The sequence below is a fragment of the Diospyros lotus genome, chromosome 14 (assembly GCF_014633365.1).
Source record: "Diospyros lotus cultivar Yz01 chromosome 14, ASM1463336v1, whole genome shotgun sequence".
Classification (NCBI taxonomy): Eukaryota; Viridiplantae; Streptophyta; class Magnoliopsida; order Ericales; family Ebenaceae; genus Diospyros; species Diospyros lotus.
The window spans coordinates 1,494,096-1,514,110 of NC_068351.1; the positions used below are offsets into that span (position 1 = coordinate 1,494,096).

Below are 20,015 nucleotides of genomic sequence, written 5' to 3' on the forward strand. Positions count from 1 at the left end.
ATTATTTGATAAATTATTATATTAAAATTATTAAAACATTAAATTACATGAATACATTCTCTTTATATTATATTAAAAGTATTTAAATAAATATTCTTTTTCATTTTTTATTTTTCAAAAGGATTTGTAGAATATAAGTAAATTCAAAGGAATTTGTAAAATTTTTGAATATGAATAAATTTGAGAGGAAGTTAAATGAGCAAATAAAAGAGACTTTGAAAACACTGAGTACATGTGGCATCAATCAAGCACCAATTTTCTTCCTTGTGATATCGTCTCTATCCTTTTTCTTTTTCAATTTGAGCATTCCCTAAATAACTACAAACCAGAATTTAAAAAATAAAATCGACTGAAGATCGGAACCCCTAAGAAGGATTAGGGGCTAAGATTTTGGATTTTCAATAAATTGTTATAACACAGCACACAACCCCTCGATCCCGCTTGAGTCTCTTTTCTTCTCCATTTTGGTCCGAGAGTAGTAAAGCTCTTGTTGCTATTGTTGACTTGACACTTCCACTATCATCGCAGACACAAATCATCTTCTTTGAATGAGAAGGGTGTCACAGCTCATTCCAAGGGGAGAAGGGTGCTAGCCATGGAAGCCAACAAAGGAGACTTTTTAAGCATTCTTGTATGGAATAGGGAAATGAAACGGGAGAATAAGAATAGAGGCTGATGCATACCACGCAGTTGACCCCTTTTTAAGGATGAAAATGGCAGGAAATTGGGAACCTATGCGGGTAAGTTGGAAATGGAACGCTAGTTATGTCAAATTATATACGACTTTTTGCAAAATCATTTGGCGTGCCAAACAACATCTCCAATGAGAATAAGCAAATATAACAAGAAAACATTGAATCAAAGCAAAAAACATCCCTTTTTAAGTTCTCTTCAGACGCAGAATAAACAAAGATTTTTCACCACCATTCTTGCCCTTAACAGGGAGGAGGAAGAAAATTTGGGGAACCATCTCAAACAAACATCCAGTTTAGTAGATCCAACAAGATTGCTGAAATAATGCTCTGTAGTATAGAACGACAAACCATCCATGATCATTCGCTTTCTTATATTTCGCCATCCCAGAGTTCCTCGATTGACCTGTACTGCCCACAAGTCTCCTGGGCAAATGGAGTCCCGCGGATAAGCCTTGCCTGCACAGTTAGAAATAGTAGCCATTTGTTACTAACCCAAGAAGTATATTCAGAGGAGTTTCACTGCACAAATGTTATGCCAAAAAGAAGCAATTGGAAACTGTTGCCTTCATGTTTACACCAACACCCTCCCAAAAAGGTAAGTAGGCACATAAGTATGCAAGAGGAAGAGAAGGAGCAGTGTCAACACTGGACCCTGACTCGGCAAGCAAGAATCTCCAGGGAAAATAAATATTTAGTTAATGAAAAGAGAAGACTAGAGCAAAAAGTTACCAACTCATGATGAATGGGGCATTAAACTAGGGAACATACCTGCTGAATTTCAGAGAACTTGGCAAACAAATCATCTGGAATAGACCAGTCAAAGACATCAAAGTTTTCCTTGATCCGTGCTTCCTTTGTACTCTTAGGAATAACACTGTGGCCCATCTGTATACCCCAGCGAATTGCAACTTGAGCAGGACTCTTACCCAGTTTCTCTGCCACCTCAACTAAAACTGGGTGCTTAAGGACATCACTCTTGAGCCATGTTGTACCAGGAGAACCCAATGGAGAATATCCCTAGAAGAATTAGAAGTTGAAGATTGAAGTAAGAAAAGTAAGTATAAAAACTAAATTTTTAGGACCTGTTCAATGATAGAACACATTTTCTAATTTTTCAACTTCAATTTTCTATTGAATGATTGAATCTCCCATCAGAAAATAGAAAATTCAATTTTCTAAGTTTTCTATAACTGAACGGGGCCCTTAGCTATCTAGAATTCTGGAATGAGATAGACTGAATAAATTATCTCACCAGATATCTACAGATTAGCACATGCAAACATAGAACAACTATAGAACTGTCAACTCACAGATAGATGAACTCCCTTCGCTTTACAGAATTCCCGTAGCTCGGACTGCTGCCAGCAAGGATGACACTCAACCTGATTAACCGCAGGAGGAACACGTGCCACTTCCACCAAATCTTTCAGTTTCTTTGTAGAAAAATTGCTGACACCAAGAGCCCGAGCTTTGCCAGAATCATATAGAGCTTCCATTGCCTTCCACGTGCTTGGTATGTCTGTTGGAATGAGATTTTCAGGAATGAGATTTTCAGGCGTAATGCCAATTGATCTCTTCTTCATCCGGACAGGCCAGTGGATCTTCAATAAAAGTGCTCAAGTTAGACAGAACTAAAAAAATTGTATCATCTTGAAGGATTCAATCATTTCTGAAATCTAAGCCTGATAGCCAGTTTTAGGCTAAACGTAGTGATAAGATAAATGATCCAACCATATTTTCTACCCCACATCATGATTCAAGAGGTATAATAGTTGTCTTTTGAGAGATGCCTACTGCTCAAATACAACCTGTTCTATGTAGCTCCTCGGCCACTATGATGGACATATTTAATCTGCAAAGAAGAGTTTTTTACCTGGTGGAAACTAGATTTTTGGGAACAAATTTGAAGACAGAAGAAAAAAATTAAAAAAAAAAGGGACTCCTCATTCCTCAATAAACTCTCAATAGAAATGGTAAACTTAAGTTTCTATGAGACAATACATACGAGGTATAAATCAATATAATCAAGCTGCAGATCTTGTAAAGTTCTGTTTAATGCCTCTGGTACATCCTCCGGAGAATGATCAGTACACCTGCACATGATTATAGTTTTCAACAGCAAAAAATGAAATGAAAATTGTATTTGAGAAAGGTGGGATGAAAATGTCTCTAAAAAGTGAATGGAGCAGCAGAATTCTGCCAGCTTAGCAAAAAGATAACAACAAAACTACTCATTTTCTTAATATTTTAATTGTAGGTTCAATCAAAATATAGATTCAAACCAGAGTTTGGAGGTAATAAACAAATCTTCACGCTTCACAACACCATCTTCAAACAACTTCTTGAAAGCCAAACCAATCTATAAGACAAGAAAAACATCAGTACCTATCACACTTTAAGGACTCCATAATTTTCAATCTCTTGTTCATGGAAGATATAAGAAAGGTCCAAAACTACCCTTAGTAGGCAGTCACAAGCCAAATAATGGCCTTTACTTCTCCATTATCAACAATGCAAAATGCACACGTGACAAATTTGACAAACTATTCATATCCAACTTATGCATGCTGAGACCTCTCAAGAAGTTTAGCTGCTGATCATGCCTGTGAAGGAACAAGTAAATATACCTCCTTCTCATTGCCATAAATTTGGGCACAATCAATATGGCGATATCCTACCTGCAATAACAAAGAATAGAATTCATTTTGTGCTAGCTGATGCCGTATTAATAATTAAGTGAACTAATTAGTAACAGAGGGCTAATCTCAACACTTTAAAGAAGAGCACAATTATCTGATAACAAAGTGCAGCATAGGATAAGTGAAAACCATGAGTGGATAAAAAGCAATTAGGATATGGAAACAGAAAGCATATCCTGTTATCATTTTATTACTCTGACAGGAACATGAAATCAAAACGTGAAGGCTGAAGACGACAATATGGAATGGTGACATAAAAAATGATAAAATAATGCCCAAGACAAAGAAAAAAAGAAAAAATACTTTATAGCCAGATATATCTACCATTACAATGGAGTGCACATGTGGGAAAGGAAAAAAAAAATTATGTACGTGTGAGGAGAGTGGAGATAATGAAAGAAATATGTAGGAAAAGAAATAGAGGAAGACTAAAAAAATATTTTGTGAGAAATTCTTGGGCATGACATGGAATATAACTTAAAGAAGATATAGTCGTAAATAAAGATGATTCACAAGCTAGAATATTGTAAACAATTCCACTTAGTAGGAAGCCTTGGGAGTGGAGTTACTGTTGTAGCCAAATATGTCTATTATCAAGGTTTATATATCTATTTTATTTTGTTCAAGCCTCAAGGCAAGGAAACAATGGACATTAATGGGAAATGACACTAAGCAATGTATTTCCTTTAACAAGAAGAAGGAAATATGAATGATTCCTAGAAAAATCGAGAGAATAAATATTTTTGTGGAAAATTCATAAAAGTGAAGCATTAGAGTGAGGGTTTGAAGTTTGGATTCTGCCCTTCCCATTTCCCATGTAGTAGTAATCTCTGACAGGCTGTCTCTTAAAGAAGTCCAAAGCAATTATATTCCCCACCACAATTGATACTTGATAAAGACTCCATTTGGTACGGTAAAGACATTAAGGGAAGAAAATGATAAAATTTGGACTTCTTTCTTGAGCAATCTGATAACTAGAAATTTGTCAACTAAATGTGACAAGCTACGACTTGAAGTAGGAACTTAGTGGAATAAAAAAAATGTTGCACTGTTACAGGATGGAACTATTGCTTGGATTAAAAATTAGGAGGGTGGATGAAGTGAAAGAATTTTGTGGGAAAAATACTGAATAAAACATGATCGGAAACCCTCGTACATGTCATGTGGAATATAATATAATAGCCTGGTGCCAGGGATAGATATGCCCCAGAACTAGAATTTGTTCAAGTAGACGATCGCACTTAGTGACATTAAGGCTTGTTGACGATCACCGGGACAATTTTCAGCGTTCTTTTGTGACTCTCACCTCTGTTTATGGACTCATTTTTTATTTCAAAACAAAAATTTATCGTATATAATTTTCATTTTGCAAGATGACGATCCATATAATACGGGAAAACATCTTTCTCTTTCCCCCTAAACCTACGCGTCCAAGATAAATTTTGAAGAACGGTTCTGGAACTGGAAATCAAGCTCACGGCATCATCATAAACAAAATTGCAAGCATCAACAACCGAATCAAGACCGATGAAAATTAAGATAATAAAGCTGTTCAAAACCTAGAATTCAATTCAAAAGCGAAAACAGCTTAAATAACGTAGAAACCTATGGATGAGTTCAGAGAAATAGCGGGACGAGAAGCAACCTTGACGGCGGTGGCCACGACTTCGCCGACGAGACCGGGATCGGACTGCCAGGTGCCTAAACCTACGGACGGGATCTTAGCTCCGGTGTTCAACTCGAAGAATCTGATAGCATTCGCCATTTTCCAGACGGTAGGTAGAGAGGCTTCCCGGAGACCGTTCCAGTGAGTCACACACCACTCCTTGCAATTTGCTAGGTCCCCTTTATCTAGCGGGAGATTCTGAGCGCTCTTTTCCGCCACGCTGCTTATTCTGTGATATAAAATTTCATTTTCTGTACGAAAAATTAAAACATAATAATAATAATAATGATAAAGTGATTTATATGTTAAATTTTTTATAATCATACTGTTTAAGCGTATAATTATAATTAATTATTCCTAAATATTAACTCTTTATTTATTCATCAAAACAATAAAAATATTATTGTAAAGACTAAATTGAATCATTCAAATAGCATTCCGATTTTATTCAAAAATGTCGGCAAGCCCCTAACGAAATTGGTTTCTGATAGCGACGAAAGAAAGGCTGCTGTGCCATAAGCATTATTTAAACACTTAAATTGAATATTTATAACATTATTACATCATTACTAAATTATTCAGAATTAATTATACTCTAAAACTTTTTATTCTTTTAATTATATTCCTAAAATTTCTTATTAGTTGTACAATTAACTCAAAATTACATAATTCAATGATATAATTAAAATAATAAAATTTTAAATATTTAAATTAAAAATACTTACAAATATAAAGATTAAAATATATATTTTATTTTTTATATTTAAAATTTTGAATTATCGCAAAATTATGAGACTGAATTTGTCTTTGTACGGTTGTCAATAATTTGTGACTATTCAAGGAGTCAGGTTTGGAGATTCAGTTCGTAACTCACATTTTTTACCTATCTAAAATAAGGTGTAGCGGGTTATAAATTTTAAAGAGAATAAAATAATTTCAATTAAAAACTACAAATTGATAAAAAAAATTCTATGAATAAAAATAATGTCACAATCAAAATAACATAACACTACATAGACTATCCTCCAAAATAAACATAAATATGCCACGGGAGGTTAGTATATGGACCACAAACCCAAACCCACAAATTGCTTTGGAGTTGGTCAAAGAATGTCATTTTCCTGTCGTTGGTTAGTCAGAGAAAGTAGTTCGGTAGAATTAATTGTTCTATAATCACTTCAAGACAGCCAGCGAGGTCCCCTCAATAAGCACCAAAACAAAATCCCTCCATTCTCTTTACTTTTTAATTTTTAGTTTTAAATTTTAAATTTATTTTTAATTTTTTATTTTAATAATTTATTTTTAAAAATTAAAAACGCATTTTTATTATTTTAAAAAACTATTTTTAAAAACAAAAAATTAGAAAATGCCTCCTTTTAAAATTTTAAAAATATTTTTTTAATAATATTTTATTCAATAAATTTAATTATTCAATAAATTAAAAATATTTAATGTTAATATATTATTAAAAATATATATATTTTAAAGTTAATAAATTTTATAATATTTTTTTATTATAATAATAAAATATAAATAAATATGTTTTGAGTTTAAAGTTTGTTTTGGATGTATTTAAAATAATTTTTTGTTATTTTAAGTTTTTTTTAATTTTTTTATTTTTAAAAATAGCAAAAAGAACGTATTTGTATTATTTTAAAAAAATAAAAATTAAAAATAACGAAGAAAACGCAGTCTTAATATTTTATCTTCCAACTTTGATCATGGAATGTGTTAGGTGAAATATTATTTGAAAAGTCTAAACAAAACAAATATACAAAATTTTAATAACTCAATAAATTGGTCGTTAATGTCTATAAATATTAATACGTATTTACTTACATTTCATGATGTAAACAACTAATAACAAATAACTTTATTTTCTCTCATTCTCTGAGTACCCATCATATATTTTATTGTCAAATTTATATTTTTATCTTAATATTTTTATATTTTTTTCATTTATTCACTTAAATTTTTTATTATTTCGATTACATTCTTGTACTTATATTTTTAAGATAATTTAATTTTTGTACTTTAATCTTTTTTTTGTATGACAATTCGAACTTTTTGTTATTTTAATTTAAGCCTCTATATCTATTTTTTTTAGTCAATTTAATCCCATGTACTTTGATGGATAAAAAAATAAATTAAATTTATTCATCTCATTTTTTTTAACGTTAAAGTATAAGAGTTAAATTCACTTTAAAAAACAATTACAATGGTGTAATCAAAACAACGAAAAGTTCAGATTATCATACGAAAAAAAGGTCTACATGAATTAAATTAACTTAAAAATTCATATTTGTGAGTATAATTAAATAACAATTTTTCGAATGATCACACAAAAAAAATATAAAAATAAATAAATAAAAATATGAATTTGGCTTATATTTTATATTTGAAACATACCATGACTAGGGAGGGATATGTCATGTAAAAATATGGGATATGGATTTCCCTTCTCTCTTTTTTTTAACACAATTTGCTACAATCACATTGAATACCAATCTCAGCCATCTTTCTATAGTTAGAATCAGAAGCGTCGCCAACCCAGCATCAAAACCAAGTTGCTAAGTTAACCCAAAATGAGCAGCATGACCAATGCAGCAAATGGGTTAACAACGACACAGAAGGTAGCCACCACCAACACCATCAGGCTACCCACACCCCTGTTCCCCCACTTTTCGCATCATTTCTCAAACTTCATCATGGCTATACCTTTACCGGATGGTTTCTGCCTCCCTAATACCCTGGAGCCATATGATGGCACTATTGACCCTAGGAACACCTTACCATGTTCAACCCCGCGATGCTATTGAGCGGGAGCACAAATCCAATCATGTTGTGGTTCTCCAGCACACTTTAGAAGTCAATCATGTTGTGGTTCTCCTTAGAACCAAACATTATCTATGACTTCTCCAAGCTAACCACACACTTCCTCACCCACTTCTTCACCAGCCGGGCACATCGTAAAACATCGACAAGCCTCATCAACCTGAGGCAAGGAGGAAACGAGCCACTCCGAGCTTTCCTGCACAAGTTCAACTAAAAGGCCGTTCAGATCAGAGATCTAAACCTGACGGTTTCCCTACACACTATTGTGGTCGGGCTAAAACCAAGATCCTTCGTCGACTCACTAGCTTCCCCCGCCAACCTGGATGATCTTAGGCAACGGGTTACATAAACATAAAGGAGGTGTCAGTTGCCCGACACAATGATACTCAACTACAAGCTCAGCCACAACCAGTCTGCCAATTGGGGCCTTCTACCAAGCTCCAACACATTCTCGAGAGAAACTCTGACCGAAGGCGAGAAAACAAATATCGTAATAAGGGACGAATGGAGCCAGCTCAAATCCCCAAGTCCCCCCCTCCCCCAGCTGCTTTACAATACCTATACTCCCCTTACAACCATGCAAGATCGAATTCTCTAGGTGGTTTACAACTCAAGGGTTATCCTACTCCCAGACACCATGAAACAATAACCTCCTCGTGGCAACACTGACACCAACAAACAGTGTGATTATCACCACATGTTCAGGCACACAACCGAAGAATGTGCCGCATTGAAGGACCAGATCGAACTCTTGGTCAAGGAGGGTCATCTCCGCCAGTACACTTATAGGGCAAACCGAAGACGGTCCCTAAGGTAATCCAGACAAACGAATGAGTCGCAGCCCTTAGAGGCGACCACGAGTGTACGAAAGACGGAATGATGGACCACCTCCAGCCAAACAGATAGTGGGGGTCATTGAAATAATTTCTAGAGGTTTCGCAGGGAGAAAAGAATCGAGCTCGGCAAGAAAGCAACACCCCCGAGTAGTAATGTCGATAAGTAATGCCAAGAAAAAGCTAAGAAGAATGGCTCGACATCCTGTAATCTCCTTCACCGACAAGGACTTTGAGGGCATTGATCAAAACATTGATGACCCCATGGTAGTCTCGGTCGTCTCCGCCAACTTTTTGGAAAAAAAAGGTCCTTGTTGACCAAGAGAGCTCAGCCAACTTGCTGTATCAATCGACTCTTAAAAAGATGGGAATCCCAAAAGAAAGGCTGAAGTCGTTCCATGAAAATCTGGTCAGCTTTTCGGGAGAACATGTAATACCCCATGTTCGTATGAGGTTGCCACATAATTTTAATAAATATAGAATACCGAAAAATTGGTTTGATAGTAATCATCAATATTGAATTGACTGTAGGGAATGCTTTGGAGTGAAATTGTCTAAGGAAAATGATATGGTTTCGACGAGCGTTCCGAGATATGATTTATGGTATCGAAAGAAATTGGATCGGGAACGATTTTCAGTATAGCTAAAATACAACTGTCATTTAGGCTGTAAAACCGAATTGTCGTTTGGGACTCCCGAAAAATCAACGGAACCCTAGGGGGCTCCGATTTTGCATAATGAGCAACCCTTCAGTGGTTTCGAGATGAATCAATAGCCCGGTGAAGACACTGGGGCAAAATCGTCATTATCGAGTAATTTTAAAGTTATTAATTTTACGTTTTCAGTATTGTAATGCAAATTAATTTGGTGTTTGAGGGTATAACTGCTATTAGGGAATTGCCCAAGTGATATTATGAGAAAAATTGGAGTTTAAAGATGTAATATATGATGTAATATATATAATTATATATGTATATATATATTTGCGCGTGTGTGTGCGTATCAGTGCGCGTGTATGGCCATGCCCTGCACCTCCCATGTTCTGCAACTTAGCCATGCTCTGCCACCAGCCGCGCCCCTGCAAGATTCAAGCCATGCCTCTACAAAATCGGTCGAGATTTGCGCAACAATGGGAGATTATGTCAGCAAGATTTGAGGTGTAATGCATATATTTATATGTGCATATATATATATATGTATATACGTTCGTCAATGGCTGCCTATAAATAGGCAAAGAAGTTTGGCCAATTGAGAAGTATCAAAGCAAGAGAGAGTGAGAGAGAGAGAGAGCTAGAAGGAAGGTGGGCCACGGTAGCGAGCTGGGGGCGCAAGCAAGAAACGGCCGAGCCGCTGCGTGGGTAGTAATGGCCGCACGCAGCGAGGCCGATCACAGTGGTTGCGGCCGTGCACGGTGAAGCGAGGGCGACCGGCGTGGACGTGATGGTCGATGGTGGTGGCAGGCATGAAGGAGGGCAGACGGAGCAGCTGCTGGGCGTGCGGCCCTGGCAACAGTTGCGCACAGGAAAGAGAAGAAGAAGGGAAAAAGAAGAAGAAGAAAGAAAGAAAAAGAGAGAAGAAAAGAGGCTGTGCGTAAGTTGCAAGAGCAAGGGAGGCAGAAGAAAGAAGAAGAACGAAAAGAAAAGAAAAGAAATAGAAAAAAAATAGAAAAAAATCCCAAAAAATAGGAAATTATATTTCGGTAATATTCCGAAGATTTTGGCAAGAAAAACGGCCCGAGCACGTGTTTCAAAGATAGGGCACGCATACCGAGGAATTCAGAGATGCTAAGTTAAGGTAAATAAAATTTCTTAGAAAATTCTAAAAATTCAAGAATATTATTTTATGAATTGTCGTAGTGAAATATTTGAGAAAATATTTTAGAAATATTTAGTTTAGATTTATTGAAGAAAAATAGAAAAAAATAGATAGAAAAATAATGAAAATGTAAGAAATTATGAAAAATAGGTTTTGGATGCTTATTTAAATAATTATGGTGATTAGGATGGTTTGAGGATTAAGTTGAAGTGGCTTATACAAATTTTGAGGTTAGCACGCAAATCGAGACGATGCACGTATTTTGAGGCAATGCTCGAATATCGAGATAAGCTTGAGAAGGTAAGTAGTATTTTTCAACTGAATTTAATTTTATGAAAAATGCTTGGTTTGTAAATCTACCGTTACAAGCTTAGTACGGTTATAAATATTTATCTTCGAGAATGCTTTCATCATATTAACATACTCTGATATGTACCCATCACGTAGATTGCATACATGACATGACTATGAAATGCATAAATATACGTTGATATCATTGATCACTTGCATTGAGGCCGTAGGGAGTACGAACTGACACCGCTACTTTACCAAAGGTGCCCCTAGACACCCCGGCTTCGAAAGAGATGGTCGTAAGAACGGTAGGTAGCATGAGGGGTGCAATTGACATCTACAATGAAAGACATTGCATACACACATGATATAGCATTATGTACCCTTACTTAGATGGTTCATCATCTAATTTGGGTTTTTGCCCCTGAAATATTCAAACGTTCCAGATGAAGATTGTAGCAGATTCGAGATAAATGAGGCATGAAATGACACTTAACAGAGTGCATGAAGAATGAAATGTATGTTATGTAACCCATGTATTTAAGTTCTGCTACTTTGAATTATGAACGTTTTGAGAAATGTTGATGTATATCCTTATGGTTAATCAAGATATAAGATTTGATTTATGATCAATGTTAAGATATCAGGTTTCGATCATTGCTTCCGCATTTGATGTGTATAATGATTCTCTTTCGAGATTAATGAATGAGAATTACGGGACGAATTCGAGATATGACGTGATTTAGGATTAGTTTGAAAGAGAAAAAAAAAATTATTGTCCCAGAATTGTCCCAAGTCATAACGCGCCCGGGAAAGCGGGGCGTTACAGAACAGGTAGGCGTTAAGGGGTACATCGATCTGCTGACTACGTTCGGGACGACCCTGCTTATCAAAACTATCAGTGTCTGATACATGGTTATTGATTAATAGACGCCATACAATGCACTCCTTGGTCGCCTGTCTCTCAACACCTTGTGTGCAATCGTGTCAACCCCCCACCTCGCTATGAAGTTCCCAGTGTTAGCTATTAAGGTCAGAGTAGTTCACGCCAACCAGAAGGAAGCCCAACAGTGTTACCACGACAGCCTCAGGGCTCAAAGCCCCTGACCCTTTAAAAATGATGAGGGAAATCGAGCTTCTAGTAGCGGTAGCCAAGCTACAAGCACTAGCAGCTAGGCTCTACACCACAGTGTGCATATGACCGAGTTGCACCCACAAGGCGAGCTCTTGGACAGCCATCCCTAGCCCACAAACGAACTCCATCCTGTAAGCCTGGGTCCTTGCCCAAAGCAGGTAACCCACATCGGCTCTATGTTGTCAAATGAGCTGAGAGAAAGACTAGTCAATCTGCTCTAACAAAACGCCGACCTCTTTGCCTGGGCACTTACCGATATGCCCGGAATTGATCCATCCTTTATCTGCCATAGGCTGACACTAGATCCAAGTGCTAGATCGGCCGCTTAGAGGAAGTGGAAGCTAGGAGAATAAAGGTAACATGCGGTGGTTGAGGAGACAACAAAACTCCTCGAGGATGGATTCATCAAAGAGGTCTCATATACCACGTGGCTGACTAATGTGGTCATGGTGAAAAAAATCCTCAGGCAAGTGGAGAATGTGCGTTAACTTCACTGATCTAAATAAAACATGCCTGAAGGATTCGTATTTGCTGTCTAACATCAACCGGCTTGTAGATGGAGCCTCCGGCTACAGATACTTAAGCTTTACGGATGCCTACTCCAGATACAACCAAATCCGAATGCACCTTGACGATGAGAGAAAAAACGGCATTCATCACGGAGAATGCCAACTTCTGTTACCGCCTACCAAGGTTATACCATTTGAACTAAAGAACGCGGGCGCAACATATCAGCGATTGATGAGCAAGGTGTTTCGCAAACCAGATTGGCCGAAACATTGAAGTCTACGTAGACGATATGGTGTCTAAGACGTTGAAAATCTAGGATCACTGCTCGGACTTATTCAAGATTTTCAGCCAACTCCAACGACACAACATGAGGCTCAATCCTGAGAAATGCGCGTTTGGGGTGCAAACCAGCAAATTCCTCGGCTTCATGCTGAGCAGTTGGGGGATCAAAGCCAACCGCGATAAATGCAGAGTAATCTTAAGATGCGTAGCCCTATCAATGTGAAGGAAGTCCAACGACTAATCGACAGGATAACAACTCTATCCTGTTTTCTCTCAATATTGGCAGATCAGGGTTTGCCATTTTTCTAATGTTTAAAGAAGCCGGCGAAATTCCAGTGGACGGAGCAGTGTGAAACTGCCTTCCAGGAGCTCAAGGGCCTCTTAGCAACTTTCTCTATTCTCTCAAGGCCGAAACCCAGGGAAGAACTCTTACTCTACCTCTCTGTTATTGAAAAATCCCTCAGAGTAGTACTAGTCAGGGAGGAAAGCAAATCACAACGGCCGGTATATTTTGTCAGCAACGACCCAAGCTACGTTACCAGAAGATTGAAAAGTTAGCACTAGCATTAGTGACCGCAACTCGAAAACTTTGCTTCAGAAGCTTGAAGTCTCGGGAAGGATGATCGCACAGTCAGTCGAGCTCTCTAAATTCAGGCATACAGTACGAACCCCGCAAGCACATCAAATCCCAGGTACTATTCGATTTCTGCACTGAATTGTCTTCTTTTGATCAAAACCTAGAGCCTAATCCCTGGTTATTATTTGTCGACGGAGCCTCCAACATCAAAGAAGCGGGGTCGACATAATTATGGAAAGACTAAATGGGCTAATAATCGAGCAGTCCCTCTGTTTCAACTTCAAGACAAGCAACAACCAAGTAGAATATGAGGCCCTCGTAGCCAGACTAAATTTGGCAAAGGAAATGGGAGTAGTCTAGGTGGCTGCAAGGAGTGATTCCCAATTGGTGACCAATCAAGTCAAAGGTGATTTTCAAGCAAGAGGCCCTCAACTCGGCCCATACCTCCACAAGATCAAAACTTTAGCCGAATCTTTTTAATAATTTGATATTGAGTATATCCCTAGGGAGCAAAACTCAGCGAGCAGACCTGTTCTCAAAACTCATCAACACAAAAAAGTCTGGAAACAACTAGTATGTCATACAAGAAGTCTTGAACTCACTCACCGTCGACCTAGTCGACGTCCAAGCCGTGGAGACGGGACCAGAATTCTAGGAGTCCCCCATCATCCAATTCCTACAAGATGGAATGCTTCTCGCTAGTGCCGAGGAAGTAGGAAACTTAAAAAGTCATCCTGTTTCTTTACCTTGCTTAGGGATCAACTATACAAAAGAGGCTTTTCCACACCATTTCTCAAATGTATTGACACTGCCCAGTTCGCATACATCATGGCCGAGGTGCACGAAGAAGTGTGCAGAATCCATCTCAGAGGCCGGTCCTTGGCAGCGAAGGTATTGAAAACCGGATACAATTGGTCGGCGATGAGAAATAATTGTCTAGCCTATGTAAAACATTGTGACAAATGCCATATGTTTGCAAGCACGCATCATTCCCTACTAAAAGAGCTCCACAACCTCAATAGCTCCTAGTTGTTTTACAAATGGGGGATATAAATACTCGGGTATTTCCCGATCGCCCCAAGACAACTTAAGTTCATAGCAGTGGCGATTGACTATTTCACCAAATGGATCGAAGCCGAGCCCCTGGCCATTATCACTGTTGAAAAGATCAAGAGGTTCAATTGGAAAAACATCGTCTGCCGATACGGCCTACCAAGAGTGCTCACCTCAGACAATGGTACCTAATTCACCAACAACAAGCTCCAAAAATTTTGCAAAGAGCTCGACATCCACCAGGTTTTCACCTCAATCGAGCACCCGCAGACTAACGACTAAGCTGAGGCCGCTAACAAAATCATCTTGGCCAGACTGAAGAAATAACTCGACCACGCCAAGGGCGCATGACCAGAAGAACTTCCCATAGTGTTGTGGTCATATCACACCACGGCTCAAACCTCAACCATAGAGACACTTTTTCAACTCACATATAGGTTCAAAGCCATGATCATGGTGGAAGTTGGGGAGCCTACTCCTAGGCGACAACATTTCTAGGAGGACATCAACAACGAGGAACAGAGAGCCGACATTGACCTCATCCAGGAGATCCGAGACCAGAACCACATCGACGAGCAAACTATTAAGTAAAAGGTAACCCAAAAGTTTAATAAAAAGGTCAGACCCCAAAAATTTCAAGAAGAAAACCTGGTCCTGAGAAAAATAGAAAGCACAAGGCAACAAATCAGAAAGGGAAAGCTCGGTGCCAACTGGGAAGGCCCTTATCGGATCATTAATAACCTTGGTAACGAGCCTATCACCTTGGCGAGCTTTCAGGGCAGCCACTGTCGAGATCATGGAATACAGCTAGCCTACAAAGACATTATAGCTAAGTAACGATTCAAAATATTTTTTGCTTGTATCATTTAATTGAGTAATTATGTTCAGTCAATTAAATCAATTCCATTCATTCATTATTCAGACGAAATATCTTTTATCTTGAAGAATATCTCTTATCTTGAAAATCATTCATCTTAATGACTCTCTTAAATTATTCATCTCGAGGACTATCATTTATTCAAACACACGAACTATATCTCATCACGAGAAACAGCATGGCCACTACTAGCCAGTCCTGATATGTACCTCAAACCGTGCTCCGAGTCTTAGATCGATGCGGTCAGTCTGTCCCAAAGCCCTCGGGTCTATCTCGGCGGGTGAACCACAAGGCCTTACCTCTCTTTTTCTATGTTGTCTACCATCATTGGGATCAAACAGGGGCATGGGTCAGTTCAGCATGGCCATACCTTGAGTCCCCTCGGTCCCAGACGTGCTCCAGGTATCAAACCAAAGTGGTCAATCTACAGACCACGAGGCCTTGCTTGCCATCTACCGTCCTTGGGATCAAACAGGGGCGAGGGTCAATTCGACACGGCCGGATCTCGAATCACCTCGGTCCCAATCGTGCTCTAGGTATCAAATTGACGCGGTCTGTAACACCTAGGATTTTTATAGGAGATATCTCTTTTAAAGAAGATAAGATGGGTTCAGGATTCAAGAAGGAACATGTAGTTTTCAGGCAAAATATAGTATGTTTTAAGAGATTTCGGACAAAAGCGTAATTTTTCAAAAATAATTGAAGGTCATTTCAGAGTCAAGAATGGTACCTAAAAATGTAAGAAGGATTGTAAAAATTCTTAGAAATAGAGGAATAGCATTTTGAGGGCCAAAATGAGATTTTCAAAAGTTACAAAGGGTAAAAGTACAATTTATGGAAACTTTGAGGGACCAAACTGTAATAACTACAAAAGTAACAAAATATCAGCCTAAAATATCAGCCATGGGCTAATCATGAATGGCCAAGTATCCCCCCTAGGTGTCACAATTGGATTGGTTGAAATCTTATAATGATCAGGGGTGTAATGATTATAGGTGTAGTGATGAGCACAAATCTCATGTGAATGCACAAATCTCTATGCATACGTGGCTTAATGATAAAGGGTGTAATGATGGAGCATAAATCTTTATGTGAATGCATAAATCTCCATGAATACGTGGCTTAATATGAAAAATCTCATGATGAGTTCTTATCCCAACGCGACACATGGCACGATTGGATTCTCTAAAATTACCTATTAATACAAGGCTTTGGGGGGATGAGTTTGGGCACCAAACGAGGGAGAAAGAAGGAGATTTTGAGAAAGGAAAACTTTGCCAAAGAATGAGAAAACTTTGCCCAAAAATGAAGGAGTTACGGGTTTTGTCGAGAAAACTACGCGTCGCCAGAGTCTGGGCCTGAATTACTGAAAAACAGCAAGGTAAGTTCTGTTTAATTTTATAATCCTTTAGAGGGAAGAAAGAGGGAGGTGTAGGAACAAACGGGGGTTAAATCAGAGTTAAAATGAAGGAGAAAAGCCCAAAAAATCGAGCTGTCGACACGGCGCGTGTAATACATGCGTGGCTGCTGGCCGCGAGTAGAGGGCGCATGGGGGTCCCTTCTAGGGGCACGTGAGAGCTCGTAAGGGCTCCTTTTGATCTGAAATTTTTCCCAGTTATTCCTATAATTATCCCCTACAATTCTATATAAAAATATTTCATTTTGATTTTACGAAATCTTATGTTTTATGCAGAACAGCCTAACCGACAATCGTAAACAGTACTAGATCAGGTAACTTTGGTTGGTGACTCCTCCTCTTTGAACTCTTGCATCTCTTACATGTTGTACTTTCATTCTGGTGGTTTGCATATCATTTAATACCGTTGGTTCGCATTTTGATACACTTGGACATACATCACTACATTCATGGCTAGTGACATTAGATGGGTTGCATCATATACGTGGTCTTGGACCACACCATCCCAAGTCAGGGATGGCTATGGCTTTTGATAACATGATGGCCCGCAGAGGTGATTGCAATGCCCTGACATCACTACCATCGGGTTACTTCATGACATATTGCATAATGCATTTGCACTCACCTCCAATACTGAGTTATCCACTTCGATATCATTATCTAACTTGGGTGTTTCATACCCTTAGAACATTCCACGTTCCAAGTACAACAATGGTTTCAGGTACCCCGGGAGTAAGTAAAGGCAAGAGGAAGCAGCTACTTAATATTACCCTCATTTTACTTACCTTGTGATAAGCAAAGTTGTTGTAATTATAATACTTAAGATAACTCTTACTTATTACTATTCTCTATCTGGAATGTTTGGGAGCAAGAGAATGATAAAGGGTTGGATGTGATAATTACCAAGTTATATTATGGATGTACTTTTATTTCCTATTCAAACCCCTAAAAGGAATACAATCGAAATCATCACCTGTGAAAGACGCATGGTTCATAATATTATGCGTGGGACACTTATATGTCAAACACCCAACAAATAAACATGTGCTCTCATAAAGTAAAACCCTTCTTTGTGATGTCATTCCAACTACTTGAATACGTAAAACATGGAATCATAAGAAAGACCAAAGCACAGGCTGCAACATATTCTTCTTGAAGGTTACAAGTTTATACCTCATATTTACCTAAAACATTCGTAACACGCTTCTCTAGACTTGAAATTTAAAAATATTTAAATACCACAAGGAAATGAAAAAAACGTTAACGAGTTAATTAACACCTCCTATATTTAAATTTTGAAACTAATTCGTTAAAATTGATCCCGAAATTTATGGGGCGTTACACGGTCATTCCATCCCAAAGCGCTCGAATCTATCCCAACGAGCGGACCACGAGGCCTTCCTCTCTTTTTCCATGCCGTCTATCGTCCTTGGGATTAGATAGGAGAGGGGGTCAATTTGGTACAACTGAATCTCGAGTCATCTCGATTCCAGTTGTGCTCTGGGTATCAGACTGACGCGATCAGTTTACCCCCAAGCGCCTGGGTCTATCCTAGCGAGTGGACCGCAAGACCTTGCCTCTCTTTTGTTGTGCCATCTACCATCCTTGGGATCAAACAGGGGTGGGGGTTAGTTCGGCACGACCGGACCTCGAGTCATGTCGGTCCCAACCATGCTCCGAGTATCAAACCGACGCGGTCAATCTGCCCCCAAGCACCCAAGTCAATCCCAAAAGACGGACCTCGGGTCTATCCCAATTTTGTCCAAATTATGCCTTGTATCAAACAAGCAAAAATAGATATCAAGTCACCTCAGTCTTGTCCTAAATATGCCTTGTATCAACAGACACAACAGACCTCGAGTCACCTTAGTCTCATCCTAAATATGCATTGTATCAAACAGGGGCAAGCGGACCTCGAGTAACCTTGGTCCCATTCTAATCAAGCCTTGTATCAAACATGTATTGGCAGACCTCGAGCTACCTCAGTCTCGCCCAAGCCATGCCTTGTGCACCTCGGTCTCGACCAGACTATGCCTTGTATCAAACAGGCGTTAGCAGATCTTGAGTCACCTCGGTCTCGCTCAAATCATGCCTTGGATCAAATAGGTCCAGCAACCTCAGCTCAATCGACACCTTGTATTAATCGAGGTATTCGAATAAATACTACAACAAAGTAAGAATAGAGAAAACCAGAAGCTACAAGGTACTAGAAATATCGCTCATTCTATTACTTCATTACATTACAAGGTTTACATTACGAGGTTTATATCTTTGATAATAAACCTACAACACTATAAAGACACAATCAAATAAAATAACTATTATCGCAAAACTAGTATTCCATCCTATGATAGTTAACCTACAACATTACAAAGACGCAGCTACTGAACATGCTCCATCTATCCCATTGGTAGAGCCTCTTGCAACATCTCACAACAAAGCCATTTGCGTCTAGCTAGAAACCCTGCCATGTATCAATGTTGGGACGACCCAACATGATGATCACAGATCTACAAGCAAGTAAGGCCTCTCGCAACACACCACACCATGCATCTCAATTAGGAATGTTGCACTGGTCCAAATCAATTGGAAGTCTTCTTGGACATGCTCCAACTGAGGGAGCTTCCAGAAGAGTACATGGTGATCGGAGATCTACAGGAAGGCAAGAACGATAGAGGTGAACTAGAAGAGGATCGAGGCCACCCATTCTAGTATCACCCTAGCCCAAACATACTTAACTCTGGCTATGTGCACCTCAACTGCCCTTGCAAACATCACCGATGAAGACGTTGTCATCGACCGACAAGGCCTCGAGTCGAGTCAACAATCTCATCCCTCAAATCCTCAAACTCTAAGCCTTCCCAAAAAATAAAAACAACCAAGAACGAATAAAAGGTGTGCAAGAATAAGGTGGAAACCTCCCATTTTTTTAGGCATAATAAGAAACATCCAATGGCCCAAGGTCGTCCACCTCTACACCTAATACGATCCTGCCACATGTCTCGACATTAATGCCCTACATCTAGCAAGCGAAAAATCGCCATTGCAATATGGCCACGTACCCAAGTAATTAATATCCCAACAAACGTGCCCTAGGGAAGCAATGCACCTCACGTGGGAAAACATCGCTTCATCTCCATGAATGCCCTTCCTCGAGAAGCGACACACCCATCATTTGAAAACGTTGCTTCATCTTCATGAGTACACACTCCGGGCTCCGTGTCATGTGTACATCCCAACCATAATATACAAACGACCATCCTTGAGCTTTCTAGAATGACCAAGCACCAAAAGGACTACCCTAGGGTAAAAGGCCTAAACATAGTATAC

At 38.7% G+C, this 20,015-nt stretch overlaps 1 protein-coding gene across 2 annotated transcripts; it reads right to left on the reverse strand.

Moving 5' to 3' along the window:
• Positions 1 to 853: 853 nt before the first annotated feature.
• LOC127789994 (NADPH-dependent aldo-keto reductase, chloroplastic-like) lies at positions 854 to 5,259 on the reverse strand. Of its 2 annotated transcripts, XM_052319182.1 has the most exons (7): positions 5,040 to 5,257; positions 3,323 to 3,373; positions 2,978 to 3,054; positions 2,701 to 2,788; positions 2,006 to 2,296; positions 1,464 to 1,712; positions 854 to 1,151 (listed from the first exon to the last, which is right to left on the reverse strand). In XM_052319182.1, exons 1-7 carry the CDS (start codon positions 5,157 to 5,159, stop codon positions 1,065 to 1,067), a joined length of 963 nt encoding a protein of 320 aa, XP_052175142.1. In that variant the 5' UTR covers positions 5,160 to 5,257; the 3' UTR covers positions 854 to 1,064. The 2 variants fall into 2 exon arrangements, with proteins under 2 accessions (XP_052175142.1, XP_052175143.1); XM_052319183.1 differs by lacking the exon at positions 3,323 to 3,373 and having other exon boundaries at positions 5,040 to 5,259.
• Positions 5,260 to 20,015: the final 14,756 nt, after the last annotated feature.

Excerpts from the sequence above, each read along its gene's own strand:
- LOC127789994 (XM_052319182.1), bottom strand. The coding sequence starts at position 5,159 with ATGGCGAATGCTATCAGATTCTTCGAGTTGAACACCGGAGCTAAGATC. Across the intron at positions 2,297-2,700 it reads ATTATATTGATTTATACCTC|ATCCACTGGCCTGTCCGGAT; the intron begins GTATGTATTGTC and ends CTTTTATTGAAG. Across the intron at positions 1,152-1,463 it reads AGTTCTCTGAAATTCAGCAG|GCAAGGCTTATCCGCGGGAC; the intron begins GTATGTTCCCTA and ends CTAACTGTGCAG.